The sequence below is a fragment of the Lissotriton helveticus genome, chromosome 4_1 (assembly GCF_964261635.1).
Source record: "Lissotriton helveticus chromosome 4_1, aLisHel1.1, whole genome shotgun sequence".
In the NCBI taxonomy this organism is placed as follows: Eukaryota; Metazoa; Chordata; class Amphibia; order Caudata; family Salamandridae; genus Lissotriton; species Lissotriton helveticus.
Window position 1 is genome coordinate 1,188,382,768 of NC_136063.1, and position 25,889 is coordinate 1,188,408,656.

General features: G+C 46.0%; 1 protein-coding gene across 1 annotated transcript in view; it reads right to left on the reverse strand.

Moving 5' to 3' along the window:
- Positions 1-25,889, reverse strand: part of CDH18 (cadherin 18) — a 2,258,828-nt gene that overhangs the window by 430,943 nt on the left and 1,801,996 nt on the right. The window contains exon 11 of the mRNA XM_078687769.1: positions 16,550-16,671. Coding sequence (XP_078543895.1) covers positions 16,550-16,671 — 122 coding nt within the window. The remainder of the gene's footprint in view (positions 1-16,549; positions 16,672-25,889) is intronic.

The window sequence follows — 25,889 nt, forward strand, 5'->3', positions numbered from 1 at the left end:
TCCTCCCATTCTAGCTCGGGTGAACTTTGGGACCTGGACTCGCCCAGTTCCACTAGATCTCAGTTGGCGCGTCGGGAGGTAAGGTTCAAGCATATTGTGAAGGTACGTAGGGCCCTTCCTCTGTAGGATCCGGTGTCCTACACAAAGTGCTTTAAAAACCACCCGTTCCTTGATTGGCAGCCAGTGTAAGGTTGTAAGTGCTTTCTTAGCTGACGCTCTCTTAGGGAGCATCAGAATCAGGCGGGCCGCCGCGATTTGAACACGCTGCAACCTCTGTAAGCACTTGGCACTGGCTCTCAAGTACAAGACATTTTCATAATCCAGTCTAGATGTGATTACGGCATGGATTAGAGTCTGTCTAGCCGACTGTGGTAGGAGATTCAGGGTTTTTCTAAGGATCCTCAGCATTCCAAAGCAGGTGCCTGCCACTTGTTTGGTCTGGTGCTCGAACGAGCTTTTGTTGTCCAGCCAAATACCAAGATTTTTTACTGGATTGCTGGGAATGGGTAGATTACCCAGCATGGAAGGCCACCATGCCGAGGTCCAAACTGAGGGGGCCCTGCCCACGATCAGCACCTCCGTTTTATTTCCGTTCAATTTAAGGCAGTTCTCAGCCATCCACGTGGCGAGTTCCTGCAAACACGCATTAAAATTGGTAGCACACTGCTCCTTAGGTTGTGTCAGCGTCACCACCAATTGCGTGTCATCCGCATAAGATACTACTTCTACCCCAAATCTGTCAGTGATATCTGCAACCGGAGCTACATACAGATTGAAAAGAGTTGGGCTGAGACTGGATCCCTGGGGTACTCCCTGTTTTAGATCAATTTTATTCGATCGTAAGGGACCCTGTGCCACTTGGAAGCTACGACCTGCAAGAAATGATTCCAGCCACACCCATGCTTTGCCCACCACTGCTCCCCTCTTTAGACACCGTAGCAGGGGGTGGTGAGCCACGGTGTCGAACGCGGCACTCAGGTCAAGCAAGATCAGTGCCGCTGTTTGCCCCTCATCCGCGTGTTTCCTCAAGCTTTCAGTTGACAAGAGGAGTGCTGACTCAGTGGAGTGGAGGGCACGAAAACCCGACTGGGTAGAGTGTAGCAGGCCATTTGCCTCAATATGCGCTAAAAGTTGTTTATTGACTGCCTTTTCCGCAATCTTTGCAAAGTATGGGAGAAGCGCAATGGGGCGTAGGTTGTCAAGTTGTTCCATACTGACATTCGGTTTTTTCCTCAACGGCAGAACCACCGCCTCTTTCCATGATTTAGGCACCAGCCCTGACTCAAAAGAGAGTTCTAATAGTTGTGTGATATGCGGCTCAAGAGTTTCCACACATCCGTGGAGTGCTTTAGGGGGTGCAGGGTCTGCAGGGGAGCCTGACTTAATACTTCTGGCAATCTGGCATAGGGTCTCCCGCGGGGGCACCACAAAAGCAGTTCGATGGTTCCTGTCCGGGTTTACGGGGGCAAAATCGTTTCCGCCGTCTGCCCTAGCCGTGTCCGGAAAGGTGGAGTAGATTTTATCCACCTTATTGGCAAAGGGAACACATGGAGGGAAATATTGCCTTTCAGCAGGAAATGGTATAGTCGAAAGCTCTGTTTTTAATATAAAATCAGGGCCTTCGGTGGGCATACCACTGAAAATAAAAGATTTGAAAAGAAATATAATTGTCTACGGGTGCTTGTGCAAGACAATTTCTACGGATTGGAATCTAGAGAATGCTAAAGTGATTCTGGTATTTTACTGACCTCTGCTGGTCGTTTTCTATCAAGAAAGTTAAATAGAGGCAGTTGCCAGAAAAATAAAAAAGAAAGTCCCTCAGCAGAAAGTAATTCTGGTTTTTAACAGACCTCTACTGGTCGTTTCCTATCAAGATAGTTAAATAGAGGCAGTTGAACAAGCAGAACGCAATTCTGGTATTTTACGGACCTGTACTGGTCGTTTTCTATCAAGACAGTTAAATAGAGGCAGTTGAACAGAAACAAAAAGTCCCTAAGCAGAAGCAGACACGTCCTAGGGCGGATCTCCTAAGCCCACATACACATATAAGTATATACTAAAGTATATACAAGAGGCCTCGAATGCTCAACATAAAAATACCTAAAATGATGAAGTACACCTGGAAGCATGCTTAAGAGAAAGGAACTATTTTAAGTAGATGTGAACAATGTGCACCTGCTTTGTGCATTCACTCAAAGTAAAGGGAGCCAATAAATACAGTGGGTACCCCCATTTCTGTATGCTGTGGTGGGTGACTGGCAATGTGATGACAATTTACTAGACCAAATGACGAAGGCCGGCTTGACAAAAGCCTATTTATTGCATGAATATTTTGTGTAAACGTTTGGAAAAACAACAGTATGAAAGAAACAGCCTATGCCGTCTCAAATGGCGTACCCAGATAGAGAAGGTATCCCTCAACTCACCGGGAACTAAAAAAGTAAATCTATTAATTAAAGTTATTATAATGTATAAGCATTGTAAAATGATGATCAAGCGCTTCAGTACCACACATAGGGGTCATAAGTGCTACTTAAATGCCACAGTATAACACAATACAATAAAGTACATTGAGATTGTGCCCACGTAATAGCTAAAATAGAGTTACCAACATCTTGATGAAGAAAAGGTAACCGAGGACAAATGGCCAGGAGATCTCAGGAGAGAAAAGGGCAGGGCCGGACTGGCCATAGTGGGCATCGGGCAATACCCCGGTGCGCCGCACGGGTGGGGGCCGGTTTTGGGCCGCTGGGGGCCGATTTTGTTACAGGGCCGTTTTTAATCGGCCCTGTACCAAAATCGGCCGAAAACCGGCCTCGGCAAAGAGCTCGACGGCACCTCCAACACCCCGAGTGGGGAGGGAGGGCCGGCCGAGCACTTTGCCAGGGCCGGTTGTTGTTCCCAGTCCGGCCCTGGAAAAGGGCAGGTGAAGAAACAGCGAGAATTACATCCTAGTCACAAAAATATCTCACAGCAACGGTGACTGGAAGCTCCACACCATTAAACATCAGATTGTGACAATACACAAAATCTGCCTGCACTAGGAAGCGCCAACGTATTTTATTTGCCAAGCACTTTACTGAAGTTTCTGCTAACAGCGAAAGTCACGCTTTGGCTTGTAAATCATACTTTTGCAAGTTCTTTTACATAAACATTGTTAATCTCGTTTTACTTACTATTCGATTTGTATGCTGAAGTGCTGATTTATCATTAATTTCACACAAAAAAAATCGAAATACAGCAAAAACAATATCAATGGCAAAGAAAATTTGGTGCACCAAAAAAATCCGTTGATTTTAGCCAGGTTCTTGATTTGTAATGACCAAACTCCTACGTGCGGCTTTGCAGTTTCTAAATATCTAAGGGCTGTATTTTTTAATGCGAGATTCTCTTGAGAAAGTATTAATCCCGCAAATTATCCTGTGTTTGCATAATCAAATAATTTGCGCTTTATATTTTCAGCTTCGTGTTATACACCATTTGTAAGTGGTTGACATTTTGGGCTTTAATAAGAGCATTTCGTGAAGTATTATATTGCATTAAGGGCTTTCTGGCCCACATTAACCAATTTCAGGATGAAAAACGGCCTAGCATTAATAGTCTGTGCAGGCTCTTACAGGAGATTACAGGGGCAACTCTTACATATATATATAATGCATTATAGATTTTAGAGGATTTTAAGTGCCACACAATTAAATCTCTCCTTGTAGTTTAGGAATAACAACCCTCCAAACCGAAAACAAAACATTTATAGTTCAACAGAGAGGTAACTAGCACCGGAGTCAATCAAGTATGTGTGCAGGATGTATCTATGAAACACCTACTGGTACTTACTTGGGCAGCATGCTCATATTAACTTGTCAATATATTGGAAGAGTCGTGCACGTCTCAAGTTCTGCGTCAAGATCAATGAAATTGACCTACCCTTCTATCAATGACTAACAATTTTTCACCATTGAAGGCGTAAATAGAGAAGAATAGATTTACTATTAACTGCACATTTACTTATCTTGGTGATATGTCGATAGTCGATCTTATGGCGAAACTATAATGTTTTTACGCAGAAGCTATAGATGGAACTTGCATACACCCGGGCCTTTACTACATATAGGACGCAATGTTCCTGTGTGCACTGCAGTACACTTTAAGTAGGTGTGCTGGGGGAAAACAGTGGCAGTACGCTCCATTACAGTTAATGTGCTGCCGTTAAAGTGTACCGACCCCAAGGCAGAGCATTCAGTGAAATACAGAGTAGCTGCTTCAAAGTCACTTCGTGTATCTCTGTGCAGGGGGTAACCCTCCCACACTTCGAAGAGGGGTTAGAGATCCCTCTGGAGGCACTTAAAGTGAGTGACTGCACCCACCTGCCGGGGGTGTCTGGGGGGGCCCATTGGACCCTCATTCAATCCTCAAGAGGGTTGCCCCCAAGAGGCAGACTGATATTTTTGCACTTTTTTGTGGCAGTGCTCCTCATATGGGAGTGTCTGCCTCCGCTCTCGCATCAGTAATACAGTGCGGCAGCAGAGGCAAAGTGATTCCCTCACGCCCAAATGCAAATGAGGTTATGGCCTCTCAGGACAGCACTGGCGTTGCATCTGCACCCACGCTTACAGTGTTACAGAAGTGGCTGCGCAATTGTCTGCAGCCCTTTTGTAATAACAAAGTGCTCCGGAGGTGCACAAAGTGAGGGCACATGCCCGTTGTGCCCCAGGGGCACTTTCTGTAATATGACCCATGGTGTTACCTGTAGTGTCTAGCCCCAAAGAACTCAGGCAGACACAGTATATTGTTAGCACGGACCTTCTTTATTGTGCGTCTTCACTCTTCAATTACTAACGGCTATCTGCTCCCCTGGTCTCCCAGCTCCTCCCTTTCCGCCCGCCCTTGTCCCTCACTCGGGCCGGTCCTAGTGCCTGACCAGTTTGGTCACTGGGCACTTTACATCAACGTCATTACATCTCCCCCCTCTGTGAATAAAAGAAAACAAAATAATATACACCACAGCAAATAGCAAATTATTTTTCTTTAGAATTCTTCGATAAAGCGAGACGGTTTCACGATCACATGTCTGGGGCGTGACGGGGGGGTTGGGACTGTCACGCTCATTCTCATCGGCGATCTCCATCAATAACTGACTGTGAGTTGGCAGTTTCTCTGGGTCTCCCGGCTCCAGTTTCGGTTCGGTCAGTAGGTCTTTGACATTGGGTCCGCACTTTTTGAAGTACGTCACATTCCTAGTAAGTCTCTTTCTATCAGTCTCTGCAGTGATCATGGTTCCTTTTTGTTGTATCACTTTGAGTGGAACCTCATGATATCGGCAATCAGTCTTCCTGTGCTGCTCTTGTCGTGCCAGCACCCAGTCTCCCTCTTGGATTTGAGGTGTAGTAGCATGACGTCGCTCATCGGCATAGTCCTTCATTCTTTCCTTCTTCATGTTGTCTCTGGCCGCGATATCCTCATGATCAGAGTCGAGATACAGTTTGTGCGCTGCCATATTCATCATTGGTATTCTGGTGCGCACTGGGCGTCCTAGCATGAGAGTGGCAGGACATTTGCCTGTGGTGGAATGAGGCGTATTTCTGTACGCTCGCAATACCTCGTCGAGTGCTGTCTGAATACTTTTTCCGGTGAGTTCTGCTTGTTGGATGGTCTTCTTGATCGTGGCCATGAAGCATTCGATCATTCCGTTGGCCTGTGGCCATAGTGGTGTGATCTTGCGGTGTGTGAAGTTGAGGTGCTGAGCAAAATCAGCAAAGTCATGGCTGTTGAATGGAGACCCATTGTCTGACTTCACTACTAGGGGAATGCCCCATGCGGCAAAGACCTCCTCTAGGATCGGTATGGCACTCGATGCTCTCGTGGATGTGCACAGTTGTGCGATGGGGAATCTGGAGTATTCGTCCATGATGACCAGGACGTATTGGCCCGATTTGATTGGCCCAAAGAAGTCAATGGCAATGTGTTGCCAGACACCCTCCGGTAGTGGAGACATTTGTAGTGGTACAGGGGGATCCGGACGACTTACCAGTTGACATTGCGGACAGTCCTTCAGGGTCGTCTCCACCATCAGGTCTAGTGTTGGGAACCAGACTCTTTCACGGAGTGCTCTTTTTGTGGCTACTATGCCCCGGTGTCCCTCATGCGCTACGTGGATGACCCCTTGTCTGAGTTGTCGTGGGATCACTATTCTGGTGTCTCGTAAGATGAGACCATTTGCTGCTATCGACAGTTCTTCGTGGACATGTCTGAATGCCGCCATCTCTTAGTTGTTTTGTCCATTGCTTGGCGTGTGTCTCCAGCCGTTGGTTTGGATCAGCCGTTTCACCTCTTGCAGGGTGGCATTCGTTTGCATCGCTTCACAAATGGCCTCTAGTGGAACAGCCTGAGGCCTCGCTTGGTTCACTACGAAGTGAATGTATTCATCCACGATTGATTGTTCTAGTTTGTTGGATCTGATGGGGTGTCGGGACATGTAATCTGCAGGGTTTGCATCTTTTCCTGGCTTGTGAATTATGGTATAGGTGTACTCTTGGAGCCGTAGGCCCCATCGCTCTATTCTTGGTGGCATTTTTGCTCGCGGATTTCCAAATATTGTGATCAAGGCTTGGTGGTCAGTTATCAGTGTAAAATGTTTTCCAAAGATGAAAATGTGGAAGTGTTCACATGCCCAGACAACAGCCAGGCTTTCCTTTTCTGGCTGTGAATATGCTCTCTCTGTGTCCGTCAGACTTCTACTGGCATATGCTACTATGTGCCGTTGGTCTCCTTCTCTATCATATTGCTCAAGGATGGCTCCTAATCCTACAGGACTGGCATCTACTGTTATCTCCGTATTCTTTTTTGGATTGAAGTACGCTAGGTTCTTTGCTGACTCTACAGTTCTCTTGATCTCTCGAAATGCCCCTTCACACTGAGTGGACCACTGAAAGGGCTGTCCTTGTTTCGTGAGCATCCTTAGCGGGTAGCTTAGCGTGGCATAGTCAGGTATATATCTGGAGCAGTAGCTGGCCATGCCTAGGAATGATCGTACATCGCCTACGTCCTCCGGGCTTGGTGTGTCGTTTAGCGCTGCTACCTTTTCTGGGTCTGGTTTCATGCCACTTCCAGAGAATAAGTGTCTGAAAAATGTTAGCGTTGGTTTGTGAAGTTCACACTTATCTTTGTTGAGTGTGAGGTTCGCGTCCATCAGTGCTTGACAGACCTGATCCAGTGCTTTGTTGTGCTCTTGAGTCGTTGCTCCAAAGACGAGGATGTCATCACTGTAGTTTAGGACCTGTGGGATGTGGTGTATTGTTCTCCTGATGGCCTCTTGGAATATCTCTGCTGCTGATGACACCCCGAAGCTTAGTCTTTTATACCTGAATAATCCAAGGTGTGTCGAGAATGTTGTAATATATCTCGACCTTTCGTGCAGTTCTAGTTGGTGGTATCCTTTGTTGAGGTCCAGTTTTGAAAAGATCTTGGCTCCATTGAGGGAAGTGATCATGTCACTGATGTGAGGACCTGGATGTCTCTCTCTCTCTATTGCCGAGTTGGGCGCCCTCATGTCTACACACAGACGGACTCTGTCAGTTTCTCCTTTCTTTGGGACCACCACGACCGGGGAGACCCATGGAGTTGGTCCATCTGTCCTCTCGATGATGTCGGCTTCCAGCAGGTCTTGGAGTTCCTTCTCCACGGCTTCTTGCAGGTGAAACGGGATTTTACGGTGGTTTTGCGCCACCGGTGTGATTTGTTCATCTATATGCAATTTTATTTGGCAGTTCTTCATTTTTCCCAGACCTTGAAAAAGCTTGGGGAACTTCTGAATGAATGCGGGTTTGTCAGTGACTCTGAATAAGATGTCCACCAATCTCAATCGCTCAGCAGTTGCTAGGCTCAGGAGGCATTCGGCTTCAGGCCCCTCGATGACATGGATATAGGCTGGTATTGTCCGATCTTCATATGACAGTTCGGTCTCAAACTTCCCAAGACATGTTAGTGGCTCCTTGGCCATCCACGTATACACTTGCACGTGGGCATCAACTAGCTTTGGCGGTGATTTCATGCGTTGGTATTCTGCTACTGGTAAGTAGTTTAGCATTGCTCCACTATCTAGCACGAACTGGGTGGGGTGGGAGCCAATTTTGATGTCGAGACGCTGGTATTCTTTCAGCTGATCAAGGTCGGCTACACGGTAAAGGTATTGTTTTCGCTCTCGGGGGATGGGCGATGGGGATCGAGATTCTCTTGATGACGATCGCCGAGATTGACATGTCCTGCAGGAGCGGCAGCTGGATTGTGACGACCCAGAGGATGAGTCTCGTCTATCCTGTACTGCTCTGATATGATGACGACTGTTTGAAGGTTGATGTCGTCGGTGTCTTCCCCCGTGGTCACTCTTCGGGACAGCCCCGCACATGCTTGCAAAATGGTTGTCTCTGCCACATTTCCGGGATTGTTGTCCTAGTGCTGGGCATGCATCTGCATGCGGGAATTCGTATCCGCATCGGTAGCATTTGAGTTGTCTGTCTGATCGTCCCTTCTGGTGACTCGTGTCCTTGTGTTCTTTGCTTAACTGGTGGTGATGTCTCTTGGATCTGGAGGAATGAGCCTGTGGTGGAGACCGTCTCTGCTCTTGTCGAGACTGCATCCTGAAGACTTGTTCTCGTCTCTCACTTTTCCCGGTTTCCATTCTCTTCGCGTGTTCGTCAGCTTGTTCGTCTACTCTCGTCATCTCTACGATCTCTTCCAGCGCGTAGCTTCTCTTGAGTAACTTGCGTCTCAGTGGCTCGGAGAGACAACCTTCTATGACTCTTAGTCGCAGGGTGTCCTCAGTTGAGAATTTGTCGAAATCGCAGTGTTTTGCCAGTCGTCTCAGACGTGTTACGAACACCCCCATTTGTTCACCTTTCTCTTGCGTGGCCAGGTTGAAGGTGTACCGCTCGAAGTCGATGTTCCTTTTGTGTAGGAACTTGCTGTCTAGTGCTTCACGTATTTTGGCGTAGGACTCATAGGAATCTTCTGGCAGTTCTTTTATGAGTCGTCCACCTTCCCTGCCAATCAGGTTCTTGAGAATAAGCAGCTTCTCTTCGACGTCTGTCACCTTGGACGCTTTCATAAAATCCTCAAAATCTTCTATCCACTCTTGCCATCGCGGGCCCATGCTCCTACCGGATTCAAGAACAAGGGGCTCGGGACGGCGCAGGATGGATGTTCTCATCATGCTTGCGGACGCTGAGTCGGGCATTGTACGCTTGTGGTTCCCGACTGCTTTTATAGTCTTGGTTTATTCTCTGTTCTGTTGCACTCGCCAGTGCTTGTTTGCTGTCTTTCTTGCACTCGCCAGTGCTCGTTTGTTGCTTCTGTTGCACTCGCCAGTGCTTGTTTGTTACTTTGCTGCACTCACCAGTGCTTGTTTACTGTCTTTATTGCACTCGGCAGTGCTCGTTTGTTGCTTCTGTTGCACTCGCTAGTGCTTGTTTGTTGGTCGATTTGCCTTTGCCAATGTTTGTTCGACACTTGACAATGCTTATTTGCTGTTTCAGACTCCTTGCCTGACTTCAAAATGGCCGCCGATGATCCCTCGCAGGGGATTGGTCAATATTGCCTGACTTAAAAATGGCCGCCGGGAATCTCGTTTTCAGCGAGATTTCAGTCGTTTCTGCTCGTTTCTTCGGCCGGAGCCACTCATTCACTCGGTGCTTCCACTCTCCACTCACCGCTTGTCAGTTGCAGCCGCGATCCACTGCCAGAGTCACTTCTGCAGGTGAGGTTCACTTCCTTTGTCTTTTGCCGCCGGAGTGGGCTTCCGGTTGGTAGTTTCTTGGCGATTCGCTCGAGCCTCCACACATGGGGCGAGCCTTGCTTCTTCCGCCGCCGGGGTGGATTCCCGCTGGGCACTTAATGCAGCGCACTCGAGCCTCCAGACGTGGGGGCGAGTTCCGCTCTTTCCACCACCGGAGTGGGCTCCTGGTGGGCGTTTTTTCGTGCAGCGCGCTTGAGCCTCCAGACGTGTGGCGAGCTCCGGACCGGTCGGTTGCCGCCGGTGCTGCTGTAGCCGTTCACACGCTCGGGGTCCAGTCGCCTCGTCACCAGTTGTAGTGTCTAGCCCCAAAGAACTCAGGCAGACACAGTATATTGTTAGCACGGACCTTCTTTATTGTGCGTCTTCACTCTTCAATTACTAACGGCTATCTGCTCCCCTGGTCTCCCAGCTCCTCCCTTTCCGCCCGCCCTCATCCCTCACTCGGGCCGGTCCTAGTGCCTGACCAGTTTGGTCACTGGGCACTTTACATCAACGTCATTACATCACCCTTCAAAAAAGTATGTTTGAATCACCATAGCTGATTTGGCATCTATACCAAGGGGATATTCTACTGATGCTCCTTTTATCAAAGCTAAAATAAGAATTCCAGAACTTACCAATGACTCCCACATCTGTTAAATCGCCAGGATGGCCTGGAGTTGGAGTTGGAGGCTGCATAGTATTATTGTTTGATGAGCCCAATCACACTTCACCAAGCAGCTGGCCCAAAAATACTGAGCAACAACTCTCACAGGGTGTTACTACTGATGCAGCATTGACGTACATCACCTGGCAGCGAGCTGGAGGTGACCCTTCAGCAAAAAGCTAAACATGTTATGGTGCTGTTGTGAAGATTGAAATGAATTGGAAATATGAGAAAAGAAGGGTGAAATAGAGGTAGGGTAATGTGAAAAAAAAATGATGATGAGGAAGGTAAGTTGTGCAAAGCTCATTATTTCAAGTGATGGGTAATCGCCATGAACTCAGAAATTCCTTTATTCGGGTGCAAAAGCATATGTCCAAATAAAACCAAAGATAAATCATGCGAAATAACAGTGAATATAAAATCATAAAACAATGCAAAGGTCATAAAGTTAAAAGAAAGTTTATGTGCAACATTCAAATCAAGAAGATGGTTAATAGAAGTCACTCAACGTGCACAGTGCTACATGACTGAACCCCTAGTCCCAGGAAGGATCCTACATAAAAACAACCTTCAACATCCGCCAATTGTTAGAGGAAGCATAAGGCTGGTCTGCACTGCCTAAAATTGCGTGCCTTAATAAATGGAATTATAAATTGTGTCATGTATTTTATATAAAATGTGCAAAAGATAATAGAAGTGTACCACTGTTTGGAAGAATCTTCCATCGCAGGGAGAAAGGTAGGCACTAATATTCATCTGATAATCAACAGAAAAACAGAGTAAATAGGCAACACAAATATTGCACCAGAACGTTGTCAGTTTTACTTTCTAAATAAGCCAAAATTGGGAGCTTTTCTTTTGCTTTCTGTATGTGCCTTTGTGAGTGAGCATGGTTTAGCGCTAGTGCTTTCACTGACTTTTTACCTACTTTCCCACTAGAACAGGGCTCAATGAAGAAGTGCAAGAGCCTTATCCTGTGGAAGGTTTTTGGCACATATTCTAGCCATGGGATTTTAAGGCCCTTGTCACACGTTAAGCAATCTTCAAAAATAGCTTGGTTTAGAGGTGCCTGATTGGTTCTCGACATAGATAACCACAAAACTAGAGGGCTGGCTCTGATCCACTATATAGCTCATGCCCAGTTCCTCATGACATATAAAGTGGGTGGTAAACTGAGGGACTGGCAGAACCTTTCTGCAGAATGGGTTTTCCTCCACCTGAAGCTGCACAGTTAGTGATGCCCCAGATCTCAGCTCTGTACATTGCCACAGGCACATACTGTGTTTTGTAAATATGCAAAAGCAGGGAAAGTAATCTCCCCCCAGATGGCTATAGCAGGCTAGAAAGGGAGCCAATTGATATAAATAGCTTTAACCTACATTGTAAAATGTTAGGTACCCAGGAACCCAAGGAGTCAAAAGTAATCCCAAAATATGAAAAGGTGCTGGTTTTATCTAAGTGTTTAGGACCATATTTACGTAGAAGTTATACAGCGCGGTACAGCAAGTCACTTTGCTGCACTGTATGGCAGGGAATTGGCAGGAACGTGCACCGCTCCTCACACAGGTCTTCCGGGTCTCCTACTAGGCAGAACGCTTTAAGATCAAGCAAGGATCTTTTGTGAAATCTTTTATGTCTCTATTTCCAACAGGAGGCCAGCACACACAAGCCCTTGGAGATTTCTTCGCAAGCAGGATATCACAGCAGGGCAAAAAGAGTCAGTGCTTTTCCTCCACCACGGACAGAAGCAGCAATTGCAATCCTACCCACCCCTCACTCAGAAACGGCAGCACTCCTCACACAGTCCTACCACTCTTCGTCTCGGCAGGGTCCTCTTGTTCCTTGAAGTAATCTAAAGTCCTGGGGTTTGGGTGCAATACTTATACACCATTTTTTCATTCTTCTCTTTGCTGTAAGGGTCTCTGAACCAAGTCCAAACCAGTCCGGTCCTACCTGGTGCATCATGACCAGCATTGTGAAAATAGAGACAGAGCCTATTCAGGTGCTAGCGAAACTCCTCCCACTCTCAAAATGCAGACCAGGGCTATTCAGCCCAGTGATGAGTCAAACAGGCAAAGCAGGGCCCACCTCAACCCCCCTAGAGACTGTCTAGAGTGAATGCACATCCCCAGCTCCTGTCACTCAAATACCAGATGCTGAATACACAAACAGCAAGAGGCACACAGAATGGTAAAGTAAGAAAATGCCCACTTTCTAAAAGTGGCATTTTCAAACACAGAATTTAAAAACCACCTTCACCGAAAGGTGTGTTAATAAATCCAGAATTTAGAGAACGTAAACTCCATTTTTCTATCTTGCCTCTGTTGAAAGATACACATTTAAAATGTTAACAACCCCAATGATACACCTATGGGACAAACAGCCTTTCAATAGTGAAAAACGAAATGCACAGTATTTCACTATCAGGACATGTTACACACACCAGTACATGTCCTACAGTTTACATACACTGCACCCTGCCCATGGGAGTACCTTGGGCCAACCTTAAGGGTGCCTTACATGTAAGGAAAGAGAAGGTTTGGGCATAGAAAGTGGGTGCACTTCTCAGGACACCAAGGCAGTCTGAGACACATTTACATGGCTACTCCTGTGGGTGGCACAACCAGTGCTGCAAACTCACTGGTAGCTTTTCTTTTACAGCCCCTGGCACACACCGTGCACTTTACTAGGGACTTACCAGTAAATCAAATATGCCCATCATGGATGACCAATCATATCAAAATGTATACAGAGAGCATATGCACTTTAGCACTGATCAGAAGTAGTAAAGTGCCCAGAATCATATAGCCAACAAAATAAGGGTCAGACAAATAGAGGGCAATAGGCAAAAAGTTTGGGGATGACCCTGCGAAAAAGGGCCAATTCCAGCATCCATTAAGCACCACAGCAGTCTTCAAGCAGCAGTGCAGTCCTCTCAATGGTATCAAAAGGTTGGAGTCAGGGTCCTTTCTGTGTGCTGTAGAAAAGCCCTTCAAAGTGTAAGTGGAGCAGGGCACAGCTCCACCCCCAGACATCCTGGCAGCAAAAGATGTTGGCATGACCCTGCAGTGAATGCCAGGCCCAACAGTGAGATTGTGGGTTTGGAATGGTGTTGGAAGAACTTGACATAGTCATCAGCACAAGCAATGTACTTTACATATTTATGATATACCTGGAAGGTACTTAGGAATGCTAGCATTGACCTAAAGTCGGGCAGAGGAAGACGTCATGAATGAACCCTTAGGGTATAGCGGTTCTTGCATAATAAATGAGTTCTTGGAGAAATCAATATTCCAAGCAAGGAATGTCCCAATGGCTTAAGGGTCTGGTTTCTAAGAACTCATTGTGACGTGGGATGGACGGATGTAGGTGACCATGCCTGTATTTGGATTGCATGGCAAATGCCTAAATAAGGACTGGGATTCTATGCCTAAATAAGGGCAATGCGAATTGTGCCTATATAAGGACATGATTCAGTAAACCTATGTAAAGGCATCTAAATCGACACACATCAGGTCCCTCTGGGGATTCCACAAGTAGAGCAGACTTCTTAGTGGGGCTCATTAGTAGGTCCAATTATATGGCAAAATGAGTCAAAAATTGGAAAACCTCTCCATCAGCCATGTGCGGAGTCACCTCGCCTAGTCTTTATGGTGGTTCTAACATCGAATCCCCGTTTCGAGTACATCCAAGGTTTCTCGAAAGAACAGCTCGCACGAAGCGTAACAGCAGCGCGTCTTCTCAAGTCAAATGGACCTAATAAAGGAGGCAGACTGCCCCTCATTATTATTTTGCTGAATCACTGGATTTCTCTGCACGCTTGACGCCAGAGGTGGTGCAGGAGCACAGTGTGCCCACCCATCTCGTTTTAAAGATTGGTTTCTACTCTGTTGTGAGCTACTAATGAGCCCCACTAAGAAGTCTTCTCTACTTGAGGAATCCCCAGAGGGACCCTAAAGGCTATACACAGGCTTTTTTTGTTTTCTTTCTTCCTGAGGAAGACCCAATTAGATGTTTATCAATGTTCACGATACTTGAAGGGTCAAAACGTTGATGCTCATTTGAAGAAGCGTTAGTCCATCCTGACCATTACAGCCAACAAGGATTATACCCTTAGGTCACTTTGAGACATTATGGTGTAACGCTCTATTTATATGTAATTGTTTGTAATGTAAATATTCATGTATGTATTGTAATATGTGGTGATAGATGTACAATTCATGTCTCTTTGTCTATGTTTTTTTTTATTAGTGTATATGCCCTGTGTGTTTTTTTGAATTTATATATGATATGTCGTGTTTTTGAAGAAACATGATTTTTTGGAACATATAAACTCTAAATTTGATGTCAATATTATGATTAGTTTGTAAAAATCTTTTGATGGAATATGTGTTTAGGCAAATTGTTTGATGGACATTCAATGTGATCCCTCGTTTTTTTGGGGAACAGAAAAATTAATTGTGTGAAGAGTGTTGTGGCAGAATCACTGTTCGTTTAATGTGATGTTTAACCCCTCCAACGCTTATGACGGAACCGCTCTGTCACGCCCCTCGGGTGGGCTGTGCTGGTGACGGAGCGGTTCCGCCACGGTCCGCTCGCCGCGCCTGCGCGGCGCTGATTTCGTGCCTGCGCGGCACGTTCTATTGAGCGGGCGGGGCCGTGACGGAACCGCTCCGTCACAAGCACAGCCCACCCGAGGGGCGTGACGGAGCGGTTCAGTCATAAGCGTCGGAGCGCCGCGCGGCCCCCCCCGCCCCTTAGCGCAGCGGCAGAATTGCCGCCGCAGCGAAAGGGTTAATACGCCAGACCCTACGTTACTTGAAATAAACTTTTCCCTCCATTTTGGGATCAGGGACCTCCTGCACACCGTATGCACATCATATTTTTACAAAAATACCTTCATATGACTGTGAGCACCTTTTAATGTTTGTGTTTGAAATTTCCAGGCAAAAGCGCTCTTGCATACTAACGTTTTGTACTTGATTGTTTTTAGTGTTGTTGCTGCCGGCAGACTGTTTATAATTGCAAAGAATGAGCACATCAGTACTGCAAGCCATCATCCTCGGCCAACTAGAAGATACATTTACTGCCAACACACGCACAGGCGGTGCTTAGTTTGTAAAGCAATAAGTGCCACTGCCCACCGTTTTGCTCAGATTCCCATGGCCAGTGCTACAAACTTCAGAGGTGCCGCATACCAAGGCTGCAGAGTCTTGATTTCACCTCACGCATCTTTGAGTAACCTCTAGACACACTGGTACCTTTATCTCATTTTTTATGGCCCTTTTCATTCCTGCTTTCTACCGCTGTCACTGTTTTTCCGTCTTTCTCTTCCTACTTCTGTCTTCATTTTGTGTTTTCCTCTCTTGCTCTCTGTAAGAGTCTGATGAGGAAATATAAATGGGCCCACCTGACCTGCAACCGCAGTCACAAATTAAGACTACAAGCGTTCACAGTAATTAATGGTCAGCACGAAGTTACCATGAAATAACTCGGCCTTAAAATAGTGTGGCAATAATTTCTTCCATGTATGACCTTTCAGTCACTCTAGATGAAACAGCATATGTGGAGTTGGAGAAAGAAATCTCAGAATATCTGTTAAGGGTGAGTGAGGAAGGAGGCAAGATGATTTGTGGGGGCCAGCGCCTTATATGAGCTGCAGTCTTCATCATGCTTAGCGTTAACACTATCAATAACAGTGAGAGTGGTACTCTGTAAAACGGACTTCTAAACTAATAAAAACTCAGGCCATTTTTATGTTACACTAGCAGTCATTAAATGATTGAAAAAGCTGAACAAATAAGAAGGAAATAATTGATATATTCTATAGATCTGAAAGAATGTGCATGTTCAAGACAGATATTTTTTTCTCTTATGTGCAAAAACATAATACAGATTTGCACACAGGCTTGTTTTAGTTACTCGTTGCTTGTTTTTCGAATTTTAAAAAATGTCCCTAAAATAATACATAACTGGAGTCATGGCAGGCACAAACATTATTTGGTAAAATTTGAGAACAACATTGAAGTACTAAGTAATCATGTATGTGAGATTCATTTGATATTTACATTACAAATATATTGACAGCAAATGGATGTTTCAAAATCGCCACTTACTTGGCCTTGTTTAGCATTTTCACAGGCAACCATATCATATTCATGGGCCAATTCCGGGGGGTTATCGTTGATATCAAGAACTTTGACGCCAACCGGCACATGGGTGACCAGGCTCGGATTTTCTATAAGGAACAAAAACATTTTGTAAGGTATTTACATAGTAGTTACCTTTTTAAAATGCAAAAATGCATCATGGTCATTTTGACGGTAACCTTTTGACGGTAACCTTCTGAAATAACGAAGTATCAGACATTTACCTCATGCATGGACACTGAAATGTTGCAATCAATGAAAGGTGCTTTAAGACACGGTTTGGCCCAGCCGCAGCTTGTTCAGGTAAGAGCGGTGGGCAGTGGGGCCAGGTGGGGACCGGGGAGGGGTGAGGATTTCAACAGACAACAAGGGAAAATGAATTATCTATTTCATTTTCCGTCGTCATCTGTTGAAATCCCCCCACCTGGCCGTACCTACACGAGCCGTGGCTGGTTTGGCAACTCTTGGATTTAAAATTCATGATCCTACAAATGAGATTTAGGAACTCCTCAGTGCTCTGTTACTTGATTGCCTTACAGTGTTATTCATGTACATTTGTAGGAATGTTTTTTACCAGCGGCGGCCGGCACAGGTGTGAGGTGGGAGGGGGGAAGTCAACAGATAACGGAATAGGAATAATTAAATGGATAAATGATACCTATTCCGTCATCTGTCGGTTTCCCTCCTGCTGCGCCCTGCCCCACCGCGCTTACCTGTGCCGGACACCACTGCTTTTTACACCATCTCTCCCCCATGCAAATGACTAGATTGACAAATACATTTTTTACAGACAAAACTACCCCTCATATGTTCCACCCGACAATTAAAGTACATATACTGATTTTAAATGATTAATAACATCTCCAATCAGACACATTTAAATCTACAATAGAGTGAACTAATGTGATTTGGCCTAATGTTAACTGGTCGCAATTTCTAAATATGGAAAGCTGGCTCCCTAAGGGTACTCATATGCTGCTGATACACTGTGTAGGGTATTGGAGTATAAGTTGTGGGGGTGAAAACAGATCTCAAATATTAACATAAATCCTTGTGAGGGTCAATCACTTTCGCCACTAGATAAACCTTTGCTAACCGTCTACTAGCTTGGCACAAAGCAGCCAGGCTTAATATACAGGCAATGTGTCAAGTATTTATACAGCACTCAAACATTATTAAAATGAAAACAAAACACAAGAACAATACCATACCATTTTAGAAAAAAAGAGAATGTTTCACCAAATAAAATGGCATAAAAATGAAAAATATCCTAATAAAAAAACCGGAAACATAAATTTTAAAATTGGAATAAAAATAGCACTAAAATCACAAAGCACCATCTGATGTCACCTGGTTGCGCAAAACCAGATCAAAGACAAAAGTTAAAGTTGACCACGATGGATTGCCAGTCGAATGCAGGACCAAGGTTTATCCCAGTGGAAAGTTTACGCTGGAATCTAAGAATCTGGAGAGATAAGTTTCTGCTACTCGGAGACTTTAACATGCACCTCGAAGATTCACTAGACAAGGGAGCGATGGAGTTCCGGCAGGATCTCCAAGCACTACAATTAGAGCTAAAGGGCCACCTTCCAACACACCAACATGGTCATCTGCTTGACCCAGTTTTTGCGAACTGGGAGGAAGTTAGGGTGGCTCCCCCAGTGCCTCTCCCGTGGACTGACCATTTCTTGGTGCCTTTTGAAATCTCTCTCCCTAAGAATAAGGTCACCGCTCCCACTCCCCTTAACTATCTCAGGCGCAAATGGGCTAGGTTTTCCCTGCCCAAATTTAATGAGGCTCTTACAGCCAATGGCCCCCCTGGAGGCGATGATGCGGATTCGGTAAACAAATTACTTAACGACCGAATCACGGCTGCGCTGGACCAAACGGCCCCTTTAGACCATCCAAAGAAGGGTGGTCGTAAACAGAGATCGGCACCATGGTTTAACGAAGAATTGCGTGGTGCCAAGAGGGAGTGTAAGCGAGCGGAAAGGCAGTGGAGGGAAGCCTATGACAGTCAGGCGAGAGAGAGATATCTCACCCACCGACGAGCATATCATAATCTTATCAGGATAACAAAAACTGCCCACTATGCCGAAAGAATTTTGGGTGCAGATAACTCAGCAAAAGAACTGTTCTGTGTATACAAATCTCTTGCTGTCCCCAAATCCTCAGCAGGATCAGAGGACTGCTCTATGGCTGCTTGCAATCGCATTGCCGACTACTTCAGCGACAAAGTGTCCAAAATCTATTCCGCCTTCCCTGCCCAACCAGCGGTAGATGGAAAGGTCGAGGCATCAGTTAGAGAGGTAGATGGTCACAATCTGCTGCTCAATTTCTCTACCCCACCAGCTGAAGACCTGATCAACATATGTAGATCAGTGAAATCAGGTTCCCCACGGGACCCAGCATCTCCTAAACGGCTGGGGGACAGCCTGACAACACTAGAGCCATATATCAGGCACCTGCTGGACATCTCCTTTAGGTCCAGCATTGTGCCTTGGGAATGGAAACAAGCAGTTGTGCTCCCCCTCCGCAAGAAGCCTAATATCAGCTTCGAAAAGCTGGAGAACCTGCGCCCCATCTCCCTCCTTCCCTACTTCTCGAAAGTGGCTGAGAAGCTGGTGAATCGGCAGCTAATGCAGTTTGTGGAAGAGTCAAATCTCCTTCACCCCACCCAATTCGGATTCAGACCTCGACATTCGACTGAGTCGGCACTCCTCATGGCTTCCGAATCCATCAGGCAGGGGGCCGACGAGGGCCACACTATGGCCCTGATCCTGCTGGACCTCAGCGCCGCGTTCGACACTGTAGCACATTCCATCTTGCTACAGTGTCTGAACAAAGCAGGGTTGGGTGATGCAGCGCTAAAATGGATCCAGTCGTTCCTATCGGGCCGAGGTTTCCAAGTCAGGCAGGGCGACTGCTATTCCAGGCGAGTGGCACTGGACCAGGGGGTACCACAGGGCTCGTCCCTAAGCCCAACGCTTTTTAATCTATATGTGGCCCCAGTCGCCTCCATAGTGGAGAGCTACGGTCTGCGCATGGTGTCATACGCTGACGACACGCAGCTGGTCATCTCCCTATCGCGTGCACCCGGCCTTGCAGCTGACATCTTCAGAGCATGCATGCAAGATCTTGCTGCCTGGATGTCTGCCAACTGCCTTAAACTTAACGGCAACAAGACTGAGGTGCTGGTGGTAGGGGGAGACCGGGCGGCGTGGACGTCAGCGTGGTGGCCTCCTTGCTTGGGAATAGCACCCACCCCCTGCCTGGAGGCGAGGAATCTAGGTGTCTGGTTCGACTCCGATCTAACCTTTGGCCCCCAGGTCAACCGGGTGGTCGGCACCTGTTTCGGGATCCTCAAGACCCTCAGGAAGGTTTTGGAGCTCCTTCCCACCAAAGCCCGCCGAACACTAGTGCATGCCCTAGTCACGTCCAAGATGGACTATGGCAACCTTCTCTACTTGGGTACCCCCGAGAAGAATCTGAGCCGCCTACAGGTCTTGCAAAATGCCGCTGCTCGGCTAGTCCTCAGACTACCGAGAAGATCAGCCTCCAAAGCCGCGCTCCAAGCCTTGCACTGGCTTCCGGTCAGGAGCAGGGTAGAATTCAAGGCCCTCTGCACCTGCCATCGGATCATTAATGGCAGGGCACCCCTGCCACTTCAGGGTCTCTTGACACAATACGAGCCATCCCGTGCGCTAAGATCCTCTGGCTCAGGGCGCCTGACTATTCCAAAGGTGTCCAGAGCGAGGATGGGTGGCAGATCCTTCAGGTACCTCGCCGCATCCTGCTGGAATAAACTTCTGGTAGCGCTGCGTCTGGAACCATCAGAGTCTATCTTCAGGGCCAAGCTGAAAACATTTCTCTTTGCCAGATAGCGGGCCTTCCCCTCAGAACTTCCTCTGAACACGCTCGCATCTCAGCGCGGGGACACGCCGTTGTGCGTCACCATTGCGCTCTACAAGACTGCCTATTATTATTATTATTATTATTATTATTATTAATCTGAAATTTAAGGGTCAGTCAATGGGGCTGACTAGCAAACTGGGACTGACCGGCAATTCAAAATTTGAGGCTATGACAGTGATCATCGTGCAGTTACACAACTTAGTCAACATGTGTTTTCGCGGATTCAACATAAGCAGCTTCTCCAGGGCTAAGTTTCGTATTTTGTGAAATGTCCAATAATTGATAAAAGACACTCAACAGGACTTAGTCACCTTATTATGCAGCATGAGAAATATGTGTGGACTATGATCTGTAATTACTTAACTTAGCAGGCTACTTCATCTTTATGAAAAGCACTGGTTTTGGCAGATCATACCAACACAACTGAAGTTGGATTAATCTGATGAAATTAATGGATTGATTTGATGTAGTTATTTTTTTAGGTTTTTCACATTATCTGATGAAAGGTGGTTTAAATATGTCAATGAATAGTCTCCTCATGATAGGTTTATTGATTCCTACGAGGAGGCTATTACAGTAGTCCAGCCGCGATAGTATGAGAGCCACTGCCACTGTTTGCTGGGCGGCTAGTGGGATCAGATTAAAGAACTTTCTTAACGTTTTCATAAGCCCAAAGCAGGTCCCAGTTGTCTTCAGTACATGGGGCTTAAATAAAAGAGAAGAGTCAAACCAAACACTCAGATTTTTGGCAACCTCCACCGTCGATGGGGGGGCTGTGATGTCGTCAGGCCACCAGTCCTTTGGTTTAAAACAATTATTTTTACCGATAGGTAAGATCTCAGTTTTATCGGTATTACAGCAAAGATGATTATCTTTCATCCACTTTATAACTGCTGCAAAACAAGATTTGAAGTTTTCTTCCGCATCAGTAGAGTTCTTATCCAGGGACAAAATTAACTGAGTATCGTCTGCGTCTGACGCGGTTTCAATTGCATAGGACCAAATCAACGAAATGAGAGGGCCCATATATATATTGAACAAAAGTGGACTGAGTGACGCCGCTTGAGGCACACCAGAAGGACACAGGCCGTACAGGTGAAAAAAAAGATCCCAATGACATCATCTGCTTCCTATTTGACAGGAAAGATGTAATCCATGCCAATGCGGAAGCGGATATGCCACAAGATCTCAGTCTGGCTAACAAGATGTTATGTGAAATAGAATCAAAAGGGGCAGACAAGTCCAAAAGGATCAGGACTGCCTTCTTGCCATTATCCGTTATAAATTTAATGGTATCTGATATCTCAAGTAACGCAGTCTCAGTTGAATGTTTTGGTCGAAAACCGGATTGACGGGAATGGAAGATCTTTGATGACTCTGAATAGCTAGAGAGTTCTTTATAAACTATTCTCTCTGTGATCTTTCCCAAGAGTGGTAACAAAGATATAGGCCTGTAATTGGATAGATTAGAAACATCGATGTTAGGTTTTTTCTTCAAAGGCTTCACTATAGCAAATTTCCATTACAATACCGGTAGAAAGTGATGAGTTCACAATATTATTGCTCACTGGATTTACAATATAGATAATATGATGTGATAGGACCGGGAGACATGCGTCCAACAGGGAGCCCGATTTGCAGGCCAGAATCGCCTCCTTTGTCTGGGAGAGCGTGGCCGCTTGGCAGGCATGAAGGCCAGGTCTGACATCTGACTTTCAATGAGCACTGAAGGATTATAAGTCTCGAAGTTCTTTTGAATGGCCTTGATCTTGTCTTCGAAATGTTTCGCAATTTCATTACATAACTTCCTCGAAGTGGGATTTCCACATGTAGACATTTGGGATCAGTAAACGATTTTATGATTGTGAAAATTTCTTTTTGATTATGCTTTACTAAAATTATTTTATTATAAAAATATTCTTTTTTTGCTGACCTAATGGCTAAATGATAGCGTTTCCTAAAAGTTTTGAAAATCTGTAGATTGAGAACATCATAGCCCTTTCTCCATCTGCGTTCCAACTGTTTAGACTGCAGAAGAAGTCCCTCCGGCTCTTTTGTGAACCAAAGGTTGTTGAATTTTTCTTGTACTCTGTCTAGCCGTGTGCTCCATCGGGGTTAATTCTTCGCCTATAGACGAGATCCAATTATGAAACCGGCAAGAATCCTCTCCGGGAGCTTCCGTGAGTGTGGGGACCTAGTCTTGGGCATTTATAGGCAGCGGGGGATTTATGGCTAAACGATGCCATTGCCTCCTTGGGGCCCGTACATCATTCAACCTCCCTACAATTTCCTTGGTAGGAATTAGAAAAGCTAACGGAATAAAACAGTGATCAGACAAGACCTGCGGAATTGGATTGCCTGTCTGGAGCGAACTAAAGATGGTGCAGACTGCATCCAAGGTGTCCTGCTCTGTGTGTTGGTCCCTGTACCGTTTGTTTCATGCCCAGCAAATTGACCGTTTCCAAGAAAGATGTAACCCCTGGACTATCATTACTTTCCAGGTGCAAGTTAACATCACCCAATAATGTAAAGTTTGAATATTTAAGCATGGCTCTGCTGAGAGCATCTCCTAGCGAATCCAGGAATGCCTTACTATTGCCTGGGGGGCGATATAGCAAAGCCCCACAAAAGGAAAAAGAGTTATTGATAGCACAGCAGAAAGCCATATGTTCTGCTCCTCTAATCCCTGGTAAAGTGAAGATTTTCCATTGTAAGGTGTCTCTGTGTAAAATGGCTACTCCTCCCCCCTACCGCCCTCTCTATCTTTCCTAGAGATTGTAAATTTTGGTGGTATTGCTATTGCAATATCTGGGTTAGAATCTTCATTTAGCGAGGATTCTGTAACACATAGAAAATCTAAATCATTGTCCACAATCAATTCCTTAACATCAAAGGAGTGTTGACCCAAGTATCGTGAGTTAATTAAGCCCCCCCTGACACTCACGTGGTGGCCGACTCCATTCACTCCTCCTTTTATTTTGGCGGACTCATAGAATGGTATTTGAAACTTACATTCACGGCATGTAATCGGGCCATTGATTTTGTCAACTTCAATATAATGTTCACAGTGTGTATTAGAGTTCAATGCATGCAGATCATTTGCTGAAAATGTGCTACCTGGTAGAAAACGTACAGCATGGCTGGTGCTGGTCGCGTGTCAGGTGTGGACGGGCGCAGACGGGCTTGTCTTCAGCGCGCCCACTGCGCGTCAACGCCGGTACCTCCATTTTATGGCCTGCTAATGGGTGCTGTGGAGAGAGACTAGACCTTCTCTTACACCAAAATGGCAGCTTTGATTGTCCCACCGGAAGTGGGGTGGGAAATGTCGCGTCAGCGCTCCCTCCACGCAATCAGCAAATGCTGTGGTGGATCGGGGAGCAGACACAGAAGGTACTACAGGCACACAACAAAAAATGCGGTATGCTTTACGAACCCCGTGTGACACCCTTAATACAAGCACAGGAAAAGCACAGTTTTACACCACTGCAGTTGCCTTTACTGAGTAGCTGGTCCGAAAGTAATTATGTTGCTAGAAAACATTAAAACTACGACGCAGTGCACAAAAGAACATATTTTACAAAGAGGTAGAAGCAGTGAGGTTCCCAGCTGACATTGTCATTAGGAGCGCGTCAGCGCCGGTACCTCAGTTTTATGGCCTGCTAATGGGTGCTGTAGAGAGAGGCTAGACTGTCTCCTACACCAAAATGATGGCCTTGATTCTCCCACCAGAAGTGGGGGGGGAATATAGCATCAGCGTTCCCTCCACACAATCAGCAAATGCTGTGGTGTACCTGGGAGCAGACGCAGAAGGTACTACAGGCACTCAACAAAAAATACGGTATGCTTTACGAACCCCGTGTGGCACCCTTAATACAAGCACAGGAAAAGCACAGTTTTACACCCCCGCGATAGCCTTTACTGAATAGCTGGTCCGAAAGTAATTATGTTGCTAGAAAACATTAAAACTATGACGCAGTGCACAAAAGAACGTATTTTAAAAACAGGTAGAAGCAGTGAGGTTCCCAGCTGACCTTGGCGCCGCGGCCAGGGCGACTGACGCTGGAATCTGGGGACCACGGTTCGATCCCCGGCTCCGGCGGCAGGTTAGCCCAGCACCATGTGACTCTGGGCAATAGCTCGCTTAATCTTCCCGACGGCCCCCCAGCGCCTAGAGACCCTTACGGGTGATTGTGCGCTTTACAAATGTGGACTTTTGTCATTAGGAGTGCGTCAGCGCCGGTACCTCCGTTTAATGGCCTGCTAATGGGTGCTGTGGAGAGAGACTAGACCGTCTCTTACACCAAAATGGCGGCCTTGATTTTCCCACCGGAAGTGGGGGGGAAATGTCACGTCAGCGCTCCCTCCACACAATCAGCAAAGGCTGTGGTTGAACGGGGAGCAGACGCAGAAGGTCCTACGGGCACACAACAAAAAATGCGAAATGCTTTACGAACCCCGTGTGACACCCTTAATACAAGCACAGGAAAAGCACAGTTTTACACCCCCCGCAGTTGCCTTTACTGAGTAGCTGGCCCGAAAGTAATTATGTTGCTAGAAAACATTAAAACTACGACGCAGTGCACAAAAGAATGTATTTTAAAAACAGGTAGATGCAATGAGGTTCCCACCTGACCTTGTCATATATGTGTCAGACTGTTATAAATTACTTTATGTGACTCTCTGGATGTTTTAAATATTCTTTAAAATGCAATGTGTATGAAAATGTAGCAGTAATTCAACCCCTACAGCAGATGATTCAGTATAGCGGTCACTTTGAAAGTTTCAGTTCAAATAGGTCTTATTCACTGATAAAAAAGTATGGGCATAGACTTAGATTTCTACCAGAATCTACCTTTATGTTTTTTTGGCATACACTAGGCACAGATTTCCAGGTGTGTTACTTGGAATGACGTGTCAATTTATGAGGGGACCTATTTCTGCTGTGCCGAATTCTACATAGCATAGAAATCCACACAGAGGAATGGGAGCATCATTTTCAAATATATGGTTTCTCCTTGTATGTTCCACATGGATATATTTTCACTGTGGAGTAAGCTTTCCTTTACCCCTAGCACATTGAGGGATGAGCCATGCCCCTACCCTTGATGGAAGGGAAGTTGCAACTTTGGGGGTGATCCATTCCCCTACCCTTGCTGGAAGGGGAGGTCTTCCAACCTTTGGCTGGAGTAAAACTCAGACCATTTCTAAGTTTGAAAGCATTCATAGGGTAGTTTGGGAATACCCACAGATCTAAAATATTTTTGGGCGTTTCCAAAATTCTAAGGCATACCACACACTGGAACTCCCAATTCCCACCCTTGAGTGGGGTTTACTACTGCAGATTTCTTTGCACTCCTGGCAGAACATGTGCAGTAATGCATTTAGGTTACTT